Source organism: Oncorhynchus kisutch, linkage group LG10, assembly GCF_002021735.2.
Source record: "Oncorhynchus kisutch isolate 150728-3 linkage group LG10, Okis_V2, whole genome shotgun sequence".
NCBI classification, from domain to species: domain Eukaryota; kingdom Metazoa; phylum Chordata; class Actinopteri; order Salmoniformes; family Salmonidae; genus Oncorhynchus; species Oncorhynchus kisutch.
Window position 1 is genome coordinate 25,498,054 of NC_034183.2, and position 18,515 is coordinate 25,516,568.

The 18,515-nt window shown below is 42.4% G+C and overlaps 1 protein-coding gene across 2 annotated transcripts in view; it reads left to right on the forward strand.

Moving 5' to 3' along the window:
• LOC109897497 (neuroligin-1) overlaps positions 1–18,515 on the forward strand; it is a 288,866-nt gene that overhangs the window by 87,578 nt on the left and 182,773 nt on the right. The window contains exons 1-2 of one of the 2 annotated variants that reach the window (XM_031833400.1): positions 6,820–6,874; positions 10,424–10,576. In XM_031833400.1, coding sequence (XP_031689260.1) covers positions 10,456–10,576 — 121 coding nt within the window. In that variant the 5' untranslated portion in view covers positions 6,820–6,874; positions 10,424–10,455. Of the gene's footprint in view, positions 1–6,819; positions 6,875–10,423; positions 10,577–18,515 lie in introns of those variants that run through there. The other variant, XM_031833398.1, reaches the window with a different exon arrangement.

The window sequence follows — 18,515 nt, forward strand, 5'->3', positions numbered from 1 at the left end:
GTTCAAAACAACAACAAAAAACAACCTTGCATAGTTTTTGTGATTTAAAAAAAATGTACTTCCAAATTCCATTTTGTGAGTTAGAGTAGGATGTATACCGGTTCATTGGATAGGAGAGATTTAAATATTGATTAAAAGCTACATTTGTAACTTGCAGGTCCACATCAAAGGCACGCACTACAAAAAGAGAGAAAGAGAACATGTTTGCATTCATTTTGGAGCTGGGAAATAACGCCTAATTCTGCTGACGTACTGTTTGAGAGGAGAGGAGGGCTGGGGTTGAGGGATGTTGATGGCAGAGCTGAGCAACGCACTGCAGTCCTCTCTTTCATCCCCGCCGCATGGTATTACAGCACTTTGAAATTGAAATGATTTGAAAATAGAATACGGTGGCAAATTAGCCCGTTTGCTCTCCCGCTGGTAACGGGGTCTCTTTGAACATCCCTCTTTCCCAATCATCCATTGCCTTGCTGAGGCCTGGTCTCGGAGGCACGCTCCGTTCTCCGTGTCATGTTGGGGTCCCGGGCTATAACCCTGATGAACCATGGCTGTCCCTCTCCTGTCAGAGTACAACACATCTGGAGTCTTAGTGCATCCAGCTAGTATAACACCATATTGTTTTGTTTTTGAAGCAGGTGCATTGGTCACCTGCATGTTGGATATGGCCTTTAGTCAGGGCCATGGTGTGGTGCTAGTGAGTGGGGAAGTTTACAGGTGTCAGGATGTAGGTAGATTTGAGCTGTTTGAAGATGAGCCTCCTGAATCACTCTCAGCATCAACTGAAACTGTAATAAGAAAGTGAGAGAAACAGAGAGAGATAAGCAGACAGACTGTATTTGTCACATGCACCAAATACAATAGGTTACTTACAAGCCCCCAAAAAGACGAGACACAGTGGGGGAGAGACAGAGCAATGCAAACTGTCAGAGTAACTGTTACTGGAAGTTAAGTCGAATCCCTCAGAATCTCCTTATAGCTGTGACATGAAAGGTCCAATTTGAGAGAAAAGGAAACAAACCAATTTCAGCAGGCTGCATCCCTGGCAATGACAGAATACATAAGCAGATCATGCAAAAAGTTAGACTCATGAAGGTTGTTTTATTGAGGGGTATTAGCTCAGTTTTTAGTTAATTCCTTGTTTGGTCTTTGTATCCATGGCGGATTTCACATGATAAACCTTAGGGCGACATCTAACTCAACCACAGCCATCTCCACACTTGATTTTCTCATGTCCTTTTGATCTATCAAAGTGATTTGGGATAGAAATGAAGCATTCTTCATAGTGAGGGGATGCAAAAAATCTGCACCAAAAAGAAGTTGCCTGACTTGCTACCGTATCAAATAAATATGTCTGTATTTGACATGTACTAGCCTTAGTAGGCCTGGAGGAGAAAGGCATTGACAGGACTGTGTATGTAGACTGGGTTATGAGTGAGAGAACATACGGTAGATTGATAAGAAATAACTATTTCTGCAGAGTAGGACATAATAATCAATGAGAATAGGAACATGTGAAGCATCGATAAGAAATCATCATTATCATATTTCCAATACTACATCTTGTGACTCCAGTACAATTAGCACCATCTGTATCTGCACTTTTAATTGGGTCAATATTTTGCTCTGCTGGATAATTGGTCATACTCTAACTGGTCCTGGTGCTTACGAATGGAGATGCCACTCTTCATGATCAAATTATCAAGTTCTGAAAGGTTCTGCGCAGACCGGCTTGGCCAATAGCAAAGCTACTTGCTCCATCAAATGATTGATATTTCTGTGTGGTCCTTGCAGCGGGGCGGGGGGCTGAGTTGCTGACCCTCTCCCCTGTCAACTTCCCCTCAATAGGAAGGGTGCTCATTACTAGGTGTGTCATTTTCTATGTCCCTGTTATCATTTTGACAGCTCCTAATGAACCCCCCCCCTCCACACACACACACACACACACACACACACACACACACACACACACACACACACACACACACACACACACACACACACACACACACACACACACACACACACACACACACACACACACACACACACACACACACACACACACACCGATGTTACCTGCCTTTAGATCCTGTCAGTGGCTGGCTCTAATGAGCACCAGCACCTTCACAATCCAAAGGCGCTGTGACATTTGGGTCCCCAGGTCCTCTCTGCTCTCCCCAAGGGGGGGTTCCAAGAAAATAACCTATCTTTTTGCTGGAATTCACTACTGATATTTGAAACACAGCATCATAACCTTTTTCGTTGGGTCCAGAGACCCTTGTTGACAGTCATTAGAATGTCAGCCGTGTTACGGGAATCAAATATTTATGAGACTCCTGTTGTTACCATTTGTGACTGATGTTACACAGTATTACACAGTGAGCAGTACGTGTGGAGAATAGGTATCTATATAAAAGTATACGTATGAATCTTGGTTCATTAGGGGAGAAAACACAGAAGCAAATTCATATAACATCATGAAATATTCATGCTGGCAAGGTTACAAATGATTTTTGAAGAAAGAAATGATGATTGATGGCAGATCTAACACTGTGCCTATACAGTATCCTACTTAGATTATCTCACTAGCAGCTGCATAGAAGAAAGCAAACAGAAAAGATGGGGATGCTTTGCAAAGAGAGTAAAAGGGTTTATTCATGTTGATTCCTGATGATTCCTGATACAACTGCTTTGTACTGTATATGACAGGCCAGGATGTAAAATAAGTCCCCTCTAGATGCATCTTGGTCAATTCTGTGGCAATTGGTCAACAAAAGAGAAAGCATACAAGCGCCATCCTTTCCCCCTCATACTGTACTTTAGATGTCACACATTTTAATATAGTATGTCTCCCCTCTACGAGGGTAGCTGATGCTCTCGCTCTCCCTGTCAGACGTGACCAGTAGTAGGATCTCATATTTTTGTTACATGTGCCGAATACAACAAGTGTTGACTTTACGGTGAAATGCCTACTTACAAGCCCTTAACCAACAGTGCAGTTCAAATGTGTAGTAAGACAGTAGGACAGCCAGGGTGCTGGGTTGGAACTGAGGGAAAATCAGGGCGGTTGCCGAGACTTTTGTTCCATATGGTCTGGTTGGTTGCCTTGGGCTCGATGTGTTAGCCTACATGTGTGAGAAGCCTTGTCACAGGCAGGCAGACAGCTGAGAGGGTCATCTGTTGTACTGGATGTATACTCTGCGACACATCACGAAGTGTTAGCCAGAGGATGTTTTTCTTCTGCAGAGCACATGGTAGTCACATGGTCTACCCTGCCTGTCTGTAAGCCTATAGTTTGAATACAGAGCACTGGAGAGCTGCATACCTGGTTTAGTTGCTGGCTTAACGATGAGTGCAGGTTGAGGTTACTATACTGTTTTAGAAAGTTAACGCAGTCAAATCATCCCCAGCCGTACAACAGAGAATGTGTCTGGGAGCTGTGTTATTGTTTCTGCTTTGAGAGTGTGAATCAGTCAGTCAGTCAGTCAGTCAGTCAGTCAGTCAGTCAGTCAGGTAGGTCTCTGTCTGTCTGTCTGTCTGTCTGTCTGTCTGTCTGTCTGTCTGTCTGTCTGTCTGTCTGTCTGTCTGTCTGTCTGTCTGTCTGTCTGTCTGTCTGTCTGTCTGTCTGTCTGTCTGTCTGTCTGTCTGTCTGTCTGTCTGTCTGTCTGTCTGTCTGTCTGTCTGTCTGTCTGTCTGTCTGTCTGTCTGTCTGTCTGTCTGTCTGTCTGTCTGTCTGTCTGTCTGTCTGTCTGTCTGTCTGTCTGTCTGTCTGTCTGTCTGTCTGTCTGTCTGTCTGTCTGTCTGTCTGTCTGTCTGTCTGTCTGTCTGTCTGTCTGTCTGTCTGTCTGTCTGTCTGTCTGTCTGTCTGTCTGTCTGTCTGTCTGTCTGTCTGTCTGTCTGTCTGTCTGTCTGTCTGTCTGTCTGTCTGTCTGTCTGTCTGTCTGTCTGTCTGTCTGTCTGTCTGTCTGTCTGTCTGTCTGTCTGTCTGTCTGTCTGTCTGTCTGTCTGTCTGTCTGTCTTGTCTGTCTGTCTGTCTGTCTGTCTGTCTGTCTGTCTGTCTGTCTGTCTGTCTGTCTGTCTGTCTGTCTGTCTGTCTGTCTGTCTGTCTGTCTGTCTGTCTGCTGTCTGTCTGTCTGTCTGTCTGTCTGTCTGTCTGTCTGTCTGTCTGTCTGTCTGTCTGTCTGTCTGTCTGTCTGTCTGTCTGTCTGTCTGTCTGTCTGTCTGTCTGTCTGTCTGTCTGTCTGTCTGTCTGTCTGTCTGTCTGTCTGTCTGTCTGTCTGTCTGTCTGTCTGTCTGTCTGTCTGTCTGTCTGTATGTATGTATGTATGTATGTCTGTCTGTCTGTCTGAGAGCCAGCCTCTCTCTGTTGTGTGCCTCTAATATTTGGAGAGAGTCGGACGTCATTGCATCAACTGCACATTACATGGGTGGACGTTGTCAGTAGTGTCCTAATCCATTTAGGTCCTAGTCCTTCCATTTGATAGGTCTAAGATCCTTGACGAATGTGTCGTAATGTGCACAATGTGAGATAGATTGAGCTCTAAGCATTAATTACCTCATCTGGCTGGAGCCTCGGGGTTCATAGTCTATTAAAGTGTTAAGGGCGCTAGTATCCCTGGAGTCGGCCGCCTGCTGCACGCTGCACTGGCGTACCTGTTTTCAAGCATTACAGAGTGCTCGAGCATGAAGTTGCACTTTGTCATTCAGAGATGAACACAAATCAATATCGTCAGAAAGAGGGATATGGAAATTTATTTAGAAAGGGTGTGTAAGAGCTAGGCTACAGTAATAAATCAATCTACCATCTGACTGGGAGACAGCATCACTGGTAAGACAGGCAGAGAGTAGGGGGGGGGGGGGGGACATGGACAGAGACAGCAACACAGGCAGACAGGTTACCAGTCAAACAGATGGAGAGGCAGAGGAAAGAAAGGAAGAGAGAGGTAGACAGCGGTCAAGGGACAGAGAGAGACAATAAAGACTGGGAAAGACAGAAAATCAGAGAGCCTCTCTAATTAGTGCAGTGGAGCCAGGTGTGACACACAAGTGTTGAGGTCCTCTAGTTCTCCAAGGGGGTCAGAACGGGTTGAGAGGTCATTGTGTGGGGCCTGCCCCTCAGTCACTTGGAGTTTAGTAGTGACATGTGATGCTGACAGCATGCTGTCATGCTTAGGGTTGCAATTTCTGGGAACTTTTAATACATTCCCTGGTTTTTCCTGAAATCCCGGTTGGAGGATTTCTGGAAATACAGGGAATTTATTGAAATTGCTGTCCTGACTGATATAATCCAACCATCCCCTCAGTTAGGGGACATGTCACAGTCATGTCACAGGACACTGCAGGACACTGCTCCAGCATCTCAATTCAGTTACCATACAGGCTTTATTTTGGTAACTGTTTCCTTTTTTGCTATGTATTTCACAAAATCAATCTCATCAACCCTGCTGGGTGAAACGTGATGTTAACGTCAAATGTTTTTCTTCTCCAGAATGCTGCTAGAAATTAAAGCGTTGTCATGCTATTCCCTCTCGAGTTCTGTTCTGGCTACAAGACGTGAAAAATACGTGTCTGGACTATTTTTATAGAATGAAATAAAAAACAGAGCATTTCGATTTCCCCCCCCTCTCATCCCTGCCTCGCATTACTTCCCTTTTTTTTATCTGCTGTGCTGTATGGTCATGTTGGAGCATGATCATATGCAGAATGACTTTGAGTGGTGTGTGTGTGAAGGCTTCTTTCATTAGCCATACTGTCTCTCACTCTTGCCTCTGCTGCTCTCTGCTTGACCCTAATGTAGGCTTGCATGTGTCTAGACTACAGCTTTGTCAACCTTGTAGTGTGTGTGTGTGCACGCGTGTGCCTGTCTGTCTCTCTGTGTGCCTGTCTGTCTGTTTGTCCATCTGTGTCGTGTTTGTATTACAGTCCATTACTGTGGATTATGTGCTGTTTCTCTCTAAATGAATCCTGTCTTGGTTTACTCTGCTGCAGTCTCTGACCTATTCCCTGTTATATAATGGAACCTATAAGAGACAATGAAGCAAATTAACCTCTCTGTGTGTTTGGAATGACTTCATCCACTTGGCACTGTGATCCTGCACTGTGTGATCTGCTGTGATCCTGCACTGTGTGATCTGCTGTGATCCTGCACTGTGTGATCTGCTATGATCCTGCAATGTGTGATCTGCTGTGATCCTGCAATGACATTACTTAATTTAGCTTCTATTTTGCATATGTCCTCTCTCCTTCAAAAGGCTGAGATTGTTTTATATATGTTAAGTCCACTTGTGATTCAATCTTGGGTATTCTCTTTTAGCACATTCAATCACCATGAACATTTGCAGACGTGGGCTACTTATTGGAACTTCATTTTACAAGACACCCCCAAAAATGTCCTTACATGTTGAGTCAAAATGATGCAGAGGATATGGTCATTGGCTTCTTAGCAGTAATCAAGAACAGTTAATTATATGATTGTCAATTTACTTGAAACATTGTGATAGAGGGGTGATAATGACATGAGGTAAAGCTTTGTTCTGAAAATACACTTTCTGTTTTACTGAAAAGGACTTATCTTACATTCTTGAATCTTTTTGAAAGAAACAGTCCTATTTTGAAAACCTTTCTTGTACAGGACTTGAACAAAAGTCATACTACCAAGCTCCACAAATGTGTATCATATTGTTTACATTCTTCTCTTTCAGTCTGATTTTTCACAGGGAAAATCACTTAAGATGTATTTTTCTTTAGAGCATTTATAAGGTTTGTGTGTTCTTGTATTCTCTGTTTCCTCCATCTTCTCCATTCTTGATCCTAGGTCCCCTTACAAAGAAACACAATGATGATTTAGATGATAATGACGGGGTGGAGGATGAAGGTATTTTTTGATGCCAAACTGATTTGCATGACAAGGAACTCTCAAATTTTTCTTCTTTGTTTTTCTTACATTTCTTGTCCTTTTTTTTCTTTTTTTATTGAAGATTTTTTTTCTTCGTCATTTTTGCTGGATTTGTTTAGTCTTTTTTGCTTGATGTTTTATTAAGAGTATGTTCAATGTCTCCCGTCATTCCAGAGTACTTAATCGTTAATAATCTAACGTAGGTTTTTGCTTGAATTCTTTTTATTGATTTTTTTTTTTTTTTACATGTTGCATCCCACCTAAAAGAGACTATTAACCCTTCAATCAAATCTTAATACATTTTTGCATGATTTTTTAAAGCTCTCCTCTTTTTTCTAAAATAAAATATACCATTGCAACCCTGGGGAATTGGATACCCCGATCAATACTAACACAAGTCACCTTCAGTTGTGTTATAAAATAAAAAAGGTTTCCTATGCAACATGTATGGATGTTCCTGGATTGTTATGGGCAATGACTTGCACCATGTTGATCAAAGTTCCTTCTTAATGAGGCCTCTTCATCACTATTTTACACAAATTCAAGTACATTATGGCACAGTGATATAAGCCTTGTGATCAAGGCCACAATTTGAAATTGACAAATATAAAAGGGGTTCCTCACTGAAAAGTAATAAACAGAAGAAAGTACTCTAATAACCACAAATGAATTTATTCAAAGAGAAAGTGAGGGAGTGAGAAAGGGATCTTCCTACTTAATGACAGAACACAGTCTTAATAATGTACATCTCCTGTATAATCTGGTGAAATAAACACCAATTACAGAAAACTAAACGAGAAATGAGTACACACATCAAAAGATTAAAGAAGGCACAAATATACAGTGAAATCCCAGCAAGCCTCTCAAGTAGCCTATTCACTTGATAAAGAATCCAGGGCATATGAATAATCCTCTCTGAGACAGAAGACAATATGTTGCGAAAACCAACGCACTGAGATCTGTGAATTAAGTTTTCCAAGGACCAATCGGCTTGCTGTCTCACTGATAGTGCTCTTTCAACGTGTAACCTATAGCCACAACAGAGATATGAAGTCAAACAAAAACAACACCGGCCATGGAACCTCTCCATGTCATGGAATGTAAGATGTGCAGTTCTTTGTAGCTGCCGATACACCCGTGGATTTGTAATGACTGGAAGCTTTGGTCCTGCGGAGGATTATTACAGGGACATTCTCTTTATATCTTGTCTGCAAGGTCATACAGATATTACGTGGGTGGCATTGCAGTGCAGTGCTTCTGCAGCTTGTCTTCTGTTATGTGAGCATCTTTATAGGAATGCACCTGTCCTCACTTACGCTGTACCTTGTCTCCATTTACCTCCAGCTAGGACGAGCCTAGCACGCCATGGTGTTCACGTAGCATGCATGAAAGAAGCCTGTGATTAGTAGGCCCAGTTTAGACCAAATTGCCATTGAATCTCAAAAGCCAGTGAAACGGATGCCAGTGTGCTGCTAACAGTATATTTTCCACCACCCCTTCTAAACTTACCACACAGCGAGCGACCCTAGCCGTTGAGCTGAGCCCAACTGCGGATCCGTGGTTTGACGGCACCAGTGAAACAGACGTCAGTGTGCTGCTAACAGTATAGCTTATTCTACTGTCCCTGCCCTTATACCGGGTTCGAACCAGTGATCCTCTGCTCGCAGACACGCGTGACCACCCTCCTTGACAACATACCAACTGTTTGAGCTATTGAAAAATATCTTCATTCAATAGCTCCAACTGTGACATTTCAAGCTAGCTGTGGAGTGAGCTTACTGTACGTTCTTAACTCCGTTACACCAGCACACAAAATTCCCTGGCTTCTATTCCTCATTTATGGAGGTTTACAATTCTTGGACCTTGGTCAGAGAAGCCTGGAATCCCTCCAAAGAAATGTGAATGTACACTTGCTTTTTTTTGCCACTCACAAAGCTGAAGTGAACAAAAGAACAAACAGCATAAAGGACAGTGAATGACATGCATTATGTAATGGAAATCCTGACAGACAGTACTCTACACACCATGGCCATAACCCTCTGTGGCCAGATGTGTGTCACTTTAATCTGCTGCTGGCACCCGCACAAGAGACAGAGAGGGGCGACACAGTTACTGTAAGAATCTCTCTCATGCACACATGTATGCATGCACTTACACAGACAGACACACAATCTTTCCAATTAGTCTTAATTTCCAGTTTTATTTTACAGATTTAATAAATTGCCTTGCTGTTCTGTTTGTAACTATCTAGAGAGATCAGGTATTACTCTCCTGTCTCAATGCATCACTAGTTTACACACTTGCATGAATACAGCTGCTATTAAAATCAAATCAAATCATATTCTGCGATTTAAAGTAATTAATCAACGCGAATGGAAGATGTTAGGATTCTGATGTGCAATTTCAGAAAATAATCAAGATTTTTCCTTCTGAGCTCTCTTTCTCTCCTTGTCGCCCTCTCTTTTCTCCCACTAACTTATGTTTTTGCGTGCACACACACACTCTGCAGCTGCTCAGTCCTAATCAATAATATAGGAGTTATGGTGCATTGCCTACTGAGGAAGAGAAGATGAGAGTTGCCCTGGCCTTTCCTTCCTTCTCTACTCCTCTGTAGGAGCCTTCACTTTCACTGGAAATGTGAGTGAGAGAGAGAGAGAGAGAGAGAGAGAGAGAGAACAAGAAAGATAGAGTGGGAGGAAGAAAATCAACTAAAAGAACAGAGAGAGGGCCTGGATTCTGCAAATACGGCCTCATTTTTTTTGCCGGAAGAGAAGCTTTTTGGCTTTTTGGAAAATTCTATTATTTTATTTTGTTACTATTTAATTACTTTCCTCAGCACTGAGACCTCTTGCAAGTGAGTCCCCCAACACCAAACATCAATGAGATATTGAACATGTATGTGGACATTTTGCACTCAAGATGAAAAGCCTTTCTGCTTTTATGAAAGATGAAAGTAATCGGAAGCCATTTTTTTGTATCCCTATCCCCCATTTAATTCGAACCCAGTGCCCAATCTAGATGTCCTCCTTTGTAAAGACTCTGGACAGCATCAGTTGAGCTGAAATCATTATGCGAAGTTCAGTAAGCATAACACATTGTTAAAGGGAAAAACATTGGATGTCTGAAATGTAATTAAAAACTTTTCTTCAAGAATGTTTGTGAAAACATTTAGGTTCAATCTCTTTTATTAGATTAAAACTAGATTTTTGTGCCGCATAAATTGAAATGTCAATTTGAATCTCTGCTCTTCTTTAATGCTGACAGTTTATTGGCCCTCCAAAAATTAAAAACAGCCCATAAAATTTCCTGAAACTAAAAAATATGATTAATTTTCAATTTTCAATCACCAGGAACATGTCATACTTGTCACGTAGAAAATGAACTATCTGACGTGCAAACCAGAAATAGTCTCAAAGCAAAGTCAATGTGCCACAAATTATGAGAAAAGCAAAGCGTCCACAATTCAGATTGCATCTCCAGCTGTCGGCTTTAATTTGTCCTTTAATAATTTCCTTCCCCTTCTTGCAGACATCCGAGAAAGCGGCAGCCCTAAGCCTGTGATGGTATTCATCCATGGGGGATCCTACATGGAGGGCACTGGGAATATGTTTGACGGCAGCATCTTGGCAAGTTACGGCAATGTTATCGTCATCACAGTGAACTATCGGCTTGGAGTATTAGGTAAGGTTTCTCAGCTTTTGTCCTTATCACTAATCCTCCAATACTAGCTACCTATATACAAACAGTACAGTAGGAGTCAACACTTGGGGACACAGAGTGAAACAAAGGTGCCATGGTTTCACCTTCAATTAGATTATGCTGTCATTTGTTTTCATGAATATCATTATTGTCCCTTCATATGGTGATTTACAGTGCCTTCAGAAAGTATTCACACCCCTTGACTTTTTCATATTTTCTTGTTACAGCCTGAATTTTAAATGGATTAAAACACTTCTAAAAGTCTCAGAAACACATTGACTAACAAATTCATAAATGACAGAAAAGACAGTCAAAAGGAGATTTTTGGGACACAAAACGACCTACATACTTACATTTGTTTGTATGGGTTACCTTCAGACGAGTCCCGTGACACTTGTGGGGGTCGCAGAGTAAAACAGGGGAAAAAACACTGTGTTCGTGAGAGTCTCCCCTTTCCATAGACTGGTCGTAATAGTTGGACGCCAAACCGTTCGGACGCCACATGTGTTTTCAGAGAAGACAGATTTTTTGCATGTCTCATGGTCTGACACATGCTGTAGCTCCACCACCTTCCTCCGCAGACACAGCAGGCCGACGTAGGAGGATGCAAAGGATCGAGGCGCAGCCCATGCAAATCTCTAGTTTATACTGACGGATTTTGATGGGGATTTTGTATTATGTTCCTTCGATTGACGCACAGGTGTCACTGGCCTACCCACAAAACCCCATAATGTCCAAGTGGAATGATGTTTTAAGAAATGTTTACAAATTAATTAAACATTAAAAGCTGAAATGTCTTGAGTCAATAAGTATTCAACCCCTTTGTTGTGGCAAGCCTAAATAAGTTCAGGAGTAAAAATGTGCTTAGAAGTCGCATAATAAGTTGCACGGACTCACTCTGTGTGCGATAATAGTGTTTTACATGATTTTTTAATGACTACCTCATCTCTATACCCCACACAGAAAGGTCCCTCAGTCGAGCAGGGAATTTCAAACACAGATGGGTGAAAATGTAAAAAGCAGACATTAAATATCCCTTTGAGCATGGAGAAGTTATCAATTACACTTTGGATGGTGTATCAATACACCCTGTCGCTACAAAGATACAGGCGTCTTTCCTAAATCAGTTGCCGGAGAGGAAGGAAACGGCTGTGATAGGAGAAAACTGAGGATGAATCAACAACATTGTAGTTACTCCACAATACTAACATCAATGACAAAGTGAAGAGAAGGAAGTCTGTACAGGATAAAAAGAAAGAGAATAGACTTAAGCACAGACAAAATCTCAGAAGAAAACCTGGTTCAGTCTGCTTTCCAACAGACACTGGGACACAAATTCACCTTTCAGCAGAACAATAACCTAAAACACAAGCCAAATCTACACTGGAGTCGCTTACCAAGATGACATGTTTCTGAGAGACCATGTTACAGTTTTGACTTAAATCGGCTTAAAAATATATGGCAAGACTTGAAAATGGATGTTTAGCAATGATCAACATCCAATTTGACAGAGCTTGAAGAATTTTGGAAAGCTCTTAGAGACTTACCCAGAAAGACTAACAGTTGTAATATCTGGCGAAGGTGATTCTAACATGTATTGACCCAGGGGTGTGAGTACTTATTTCTGTATTTGATTTTCAATACATTTGCAAAAAATTCTAAAAACATGTTTTCACTTTGTCATTATGCGGTATTGTTTATAGATGGGTGAGAGAACAATTCAGGCTGTAACAAAAAAGTCAAGGGGTATGAATGCATTCTGAAGGTACTGCACTCTTCCTAAGTAACATCAAGGCTTATGAGCACACAATTGTGGCAAAAAATCATTTTGTCACGCACGCCAGCAGCAATGTGTCAAAGGAAACCTAGCTTGAAGGCAGAAGATTGAATGTTGTAGTAAATATGGTGGATTATGGTAACCATTAATACTTTATGTCCCGCCCCCAGCATGAGCCACAGAATTGGTCCCCATCAAACGACAATTTCCAAATAGATTTCTCTCCATAACTAGTCTTAATTTGTGCAATTTATGAATATTAGAAAACATGGCATGTCAGATTGAACACCACCTGAACTAGCAACGTAGATGATTGGGAATTTAAAAACATTAGGCCTACCTGATTCCTCTGGACTGGTTTCATATTGGGATTGTTCATCTGAAGTTCTAAAAGCTACCGGTTTTGGCGATGATCAGGTAAGTGGCGTGTCTGTGTTTTCATTATGTCTGCTTCTCCTGTCAAGCTGTGGCTTGGTGCTAGAGGTAAATTGGGAGCATATTTAATCAGATGTATCTTTTAGCATCACAAAGAGTCTTGTTGACATTTTCCTCAGTGTTTCTATTTACTCCTGTGGCGGTGGGGTAAGCGGATCAAACCACTCAGCTCTGCTGAATGAGATGAGAGCAGGGTAATGTTACAGGACTAAGCAGATGCTCTCATGTGTGACAAGAGCCTGCTCTCAGTTTGTCTGACCAGCCAATCAAGGGCCTGTCTAACAAGGCCCAGAAGTGCCTTGGCCTCTGTGGCCCTTTTGTTGTGAGGACTGTGTATAAATCTACTGTAGGAAGTAACAGAGAGGCTCTGTCATTGTGGCCCCTTCACCTTATGGCTGTGTGTAGGAGCTGAGGACAGGCTATTTAACCTACTCCTTCTAATAAACCAGAAAATTAGAGGAGAGTAGAAAAGAGGACTGGAGAGAACGAGAGAAAGGGAGAGCGACAAAATATAAAGAAAGAGAGAGAAGTCAGACTGAGAAATAGAGAGAATGCTCGTGGTGCTTTTCTCCCCCATTAATGATCTAGCCAACATTATTGCACTTTTTGGGTTCCTGGTCAGTCTTTATGACACATTTGATACCTGAGGATTTGTTTTTCTTTGCCAGGCGAGGTACACAGAGCCATTAGGAGACCTAAACATGCAGAGCAGCTGACGTGAGCAGTATTTATCTGTTTGGGCATAGCACGGGGTGGATTTGGCCAGGGGTCGCTCCCTGCTCGTCTGCCTGCCTGTGTGTGTGTAGATGTGTCAGGCTTTGTAGGACGCCATAATGGAATGTAATGCACTCTTCTGTCAGCGTGTCATTATCAGAATTGTTCTGAATTGTTCATCTTGGCCTCCTGTGTAAATCCATAGTCTGGCTGTGCTTCAACTCACATAAGACCTATTTAAAACACAGTGTTGGCATGAACCTTCTCTGGTCCAATCCGTCTTCTAGCACAATGTTTCTTAACCCTGGTCTTCGAGTACCCCCAACAGTACACATTTGTATTGTAACCCTGATTCAACTTGTCAACTGATCATCAAGCCCTCAATGAGTTGAATGAGGTGCATTTGTCAAGGGCTACAACAAAACTGTGTACTGTTGGGGGTACTGGAGGACCAGGGTTGGGAAACACTGCTGTATCATCCTTTGAATCCCATCTATACAAAAGAACATGTGATTTGTAGAAGCTCGCAAATATGACCTTTAGTAGTTTAAGCCAATGCTAATAAAAGCAGTCCCTCCAGGATTTTGCAGGGATTTTCTTGTGATATTTGCAAGCATAAATGCTTGATTTTGCTGCGGAAATTCTGACATTTCACAATGATTGTTTTGCAAAAATACGCTGACGAGTAAAAAGGTGTATTGACATTATTGGTTGAAATTTGCTACCCCTCTTTTTGTACTGTGGTAATGGGTCAATTGTATGCAATAATGTTGCTATGATTTGACTGTTTTATGCGGAAATAGTGCCGGGATTGATCAAATTTGCAATCCCTCACATAATATGCAGGGAGTTGTTGATTTTAGAAAATGTAATTGCAGAATCCTGCAGGGACTGCGTAATAAAGGAGTTAATAACATCATGGTGTTTTTTATTGTGCTTTGTGACTCATCTGGCCTTGAAAGCATCTGCTGATCTCCCAGCAGTCGGTAAAGCAGCAGAGGAAAGTGATTGGCCACTGTTGTCTGGGCATTAGCCAGGTAAACAGCCCAGGTTCCACTGCTCCTCCCATGCTAGGCCTGCAGCACGCTGTGTCTGCGTGATAGTGCACCAGGCAGGGCTCTGGGAGCAGATGCAGCCAGCGTGGGTTTAATTGTGTCTGAGTTGTTTGCGCGCAGCCAGCCAGGCTCTCCCCATTGTTTACCCTTTCAACAATCTTTACCGTTGCCTTTTGTTCTGCCTGAAATAATTGGGTCGGCAGTTTTTTCATTAATCATTGCATTTGGCCTGCAATGTGTTGAGGATTATTATTTTTCATGCTTATTAATTTCTTCACCCTGAAATAAATACCCCAGATAGTCTGTTTCATTAGTCTGTGTTTCTTTCCTGTCTGTTGCTTCACGCTCGCCCGCCTGTTCGCCCGCCTCATGTGTTAGCTGCTGGCTCCAGTCTCTGACCCTGGGGTTGCCTAAGGATCTTCAAGAGGAACATGGAAAGTGTCAGACGCCCCTTCTATGAGCAATGCGTCTTGGGAGATGCTTAATTTTAATTTGAGTATGTTTATCCATTTCTTAACAAACACTTAGCGGTTCTTCTTGATTGCCATCTCTTTACAAATACTACATGTACTGTATACAGTGTCTTGTATCTTAAGCAGTGGCTTAAGAGGCTATTGTATACTTAAGCAATAAGGCCAGAGGAGGTTTGGTAGTTTGGTATATATATATACACAACAACCCCCTGAGGTGCCGTATTGCTATTAGAAATTGGTTCTCAATGTAATTGTCATACCCGTGGTATACGGTCTGATATATCAATGCTGTCAGCCAATCAGCATTCGGGGCTCAAACCACCTAGTTTATAATATTATATAGCATGTCCACTGGCACTTTTATTCAATAGAGTCAACAGAGAGCACAGTCGATAAATAACCTACCCATCTGATCTGGTCACAAAAGGTCATCTGTATTCAGTTGTGGTCTGGGAATTGTCCCCAGGTGACTTGATGTTTTCGTGGAGAAAGAGAAAGGCTGTGGCGGAAGGATGTTGGCATGTGCCACCAGCAGGGCTGCGAGGGCTGTGGCCTCAAGGTCTGCCTGAGGGAGACATAGTCAGAACCAAGATGGAGGCTTTAGTCCACTCAGGATGTGATGCTTCCTCATAAACAGGGATGACACACAGGGATGAGTGTGGCTTTGTTCCTCTTGTTCACTCCACTGCTGTAATCCTCTCTGGATCTCACCGGGCCTGCTGTTAGTATTGGTCGGATTTCACTGGGAGGTTATCTGACTGAAAGCTCTCAGCTAACTATCCTGCCCCCCTCCTACCTTTATATACTGTATCTGGACTGCTGGGGAAAATTGCATTGTGGCTCCATCTCATGTGAAGCTCCTGCAATTTATCTCCAAAGCTCCTGGAGTTATCTGGGCGTTGGCCTCAGGGGTTTCTGTCAAGCTGACCACCCTCATTCAGCCCCACCGTGGCATTCATTTTGCTTGCAGATAGGAGATACTGGGAGCTGACAGATAGGGGGCACCAACAGATGGATGGATGCGGACTGACACATATCCAAATATCCAAATATCCACAGCGGAGGGATTAGCTTGCCTGGCTCCTTGGCATTTCTGTGGAAACCAACTGCCTGTGCGGATGAAGAAGGTGCTTGCTAGGTTGGGCAGGGGCAGCATGGTGTGAGGCTGCTGTCTGTGCCCCGGGAAATCAGATAGACATGTTTAACACCTTGGAAACGAGGCGTTGGAGGATAAAAGCGGGTGAAACCTTGTAGCTCAAGGGGGCACGCTGTTCACATGTACACATGTAGCGGGGGAGCGGGAGAGCAAACCTATTCACGTGCCCATGTCAGGGTTTTTTATAGACACTAACAATCCTCACTAGCCTTAATCCCTCCTCAACATTTGATCCAGTGTATTTTGCAGATGAATAATTCATGCCTCCTGCAGTAATTTGACACAGCCCAGCGGTGTCTTTCTCTTTGTCATAGCAAATCTATTTTATTCTGCCTCGCTTAAATAAACCACACTCCTGTCAACTCTTGGCTCGAGGAGAAGTGTCTGTCTGCCCCGCTGCCATGGCCCTGGATGCTGATTGGTTGGCTGGGTGCTGTAACTTGTGCCATATTTTTAGAGGTCAGAGAATTTCTGTCTTTCGGGTGGCAAGAGAGAGGGCTGCTACTGATGAGGGTCAGCATTTTCCAATCGACCCTCACAGCAGATGGTAAGTGGGGATGAAGAATATCTGACATTTGCCATGTTGTAATCATGCCATGATGCTCTCCCCCTGCTCATGAAATGGACACTTATCTGAGAAGATGCTCAGAGGAGGCTTAGGCAGGCTAGCATCTAACAGTTTGTTTGTAATCTCATGAGTCTGGGTCACATCACATTCCCTCCGGCTTGTGTCAGTCTTATGAATCTTATGCATTACCTAACCTGTTGATAAACTGAGGTACTTTTTAACCATTGGGCGTAAAGATCCTTGAAAAGGCAGGTGCGATTCTGTGCTTGTAACCAGTCCCTAGTCTCTTCTCGACTATACCCTGAGTCCATAAACAGAGACTTAGAATGAGACTGGAGTAAACTCACAGAGCTTGAGAAATATTGGTCAGAGGATTTTTCTTTAGCCTGAGCCCCGACGTGTCTGTGCTCTAACTCTTTTTCTTGACTCTGCTGGCCTTGATTATTGAGGATTAAGATTGCCAGACGGTGCAGAAACTCGCAGCAATTTATCTTGGGCCTGGCAACCTGCAGACATCCAGCCCCACACCCCATATATTCATTTATTGGTGGGTTTTAACAGAGATCCACCACTGTAAATTGTCCACAAATGCGGTTAGTTAGAGCTGAAACAGCGTCCCAGAAGATGTATATCTTCGACCACAAGCCTGAGGCTGGTGCTGGAGCTAGCGTAGCGGCTTACTGTGGTTTGGTTTAACCTGCTAGGCTTCAGCCACTGTGGACAAAAGACTGTCATGTCCTCTACAATTGGCCACACTTTCCTAAGGACAGGAGCTCAAGGTGATAGAATAATGGTTGTTGATCTCAACATGAGACTTTCTTAGAGAGATTACATCTTAGTTTATGGTGATATCAATGATGATTATTACGATGAGACTTGATTAGTTCTCACTAACAGACAATAGACATCCAGTGTCTATTCACTGGGGTTTACAATGCCATTTTTCTTACTTTTATCTTCATTTACAGTAATTTCCTACAACCATATTTTGACTGCAGTCTTTTAGTAATATCGTATTTGAGTAAATGCATCTGCCATTGTCTTTCTAACTAGTCTAATGTCATTTCAAATCTCCCAATCCCCTTGAAGGTCACTCGTCTTTTTCCCTGGGACATGGCGTTTTTTATTCTTTCCTTGTGGAAAAACCAACACAATTTGGAGGATTAAAGGAGAAAGAATCCAGCTCTCTAACCACGTCGCGTGAACAGTGAGACATGCCAAGTTTTCTCCTCGTGCCAAATGGTGTAAACCAGAGTGCCTGGGTAGACCACAGGCTGTATATCTAATTTCAGAGGAGAGAACATAGAGAGCAGCTGGATTTACCTGTAAACATTTTAACCGCAGTTTATTTCATCCTGCTGATTCTAATTACTGGAATAATCATTAATAGGAACATTGAACCATTGATATTAATCTTGGTAATTAGTATTAATTTTGTCTCTCAAACACAACTAGGAATCAACACAGTGGTGCATGCATACAGATGTAGGATCGTAATTTGAGCCTGTTTGCTACAGGAGGAAAATAATCCTGCAGCAACAGGAAATGTGAATTATGTGGAATATAAATAATGGAAACCTTTTTTGTAGGGGTTGATACATTTTTCGTTAGGGCAAATCAAGTAAAACATTTGAAATTGGAAATTACAAACGTTAGAAGCCTTTTGAATAAACTACAAGTTTGCATTTCCTGCAAATTATCATCTACAAAAGAGTGATCAAAATGTACTCTATATCATCGACT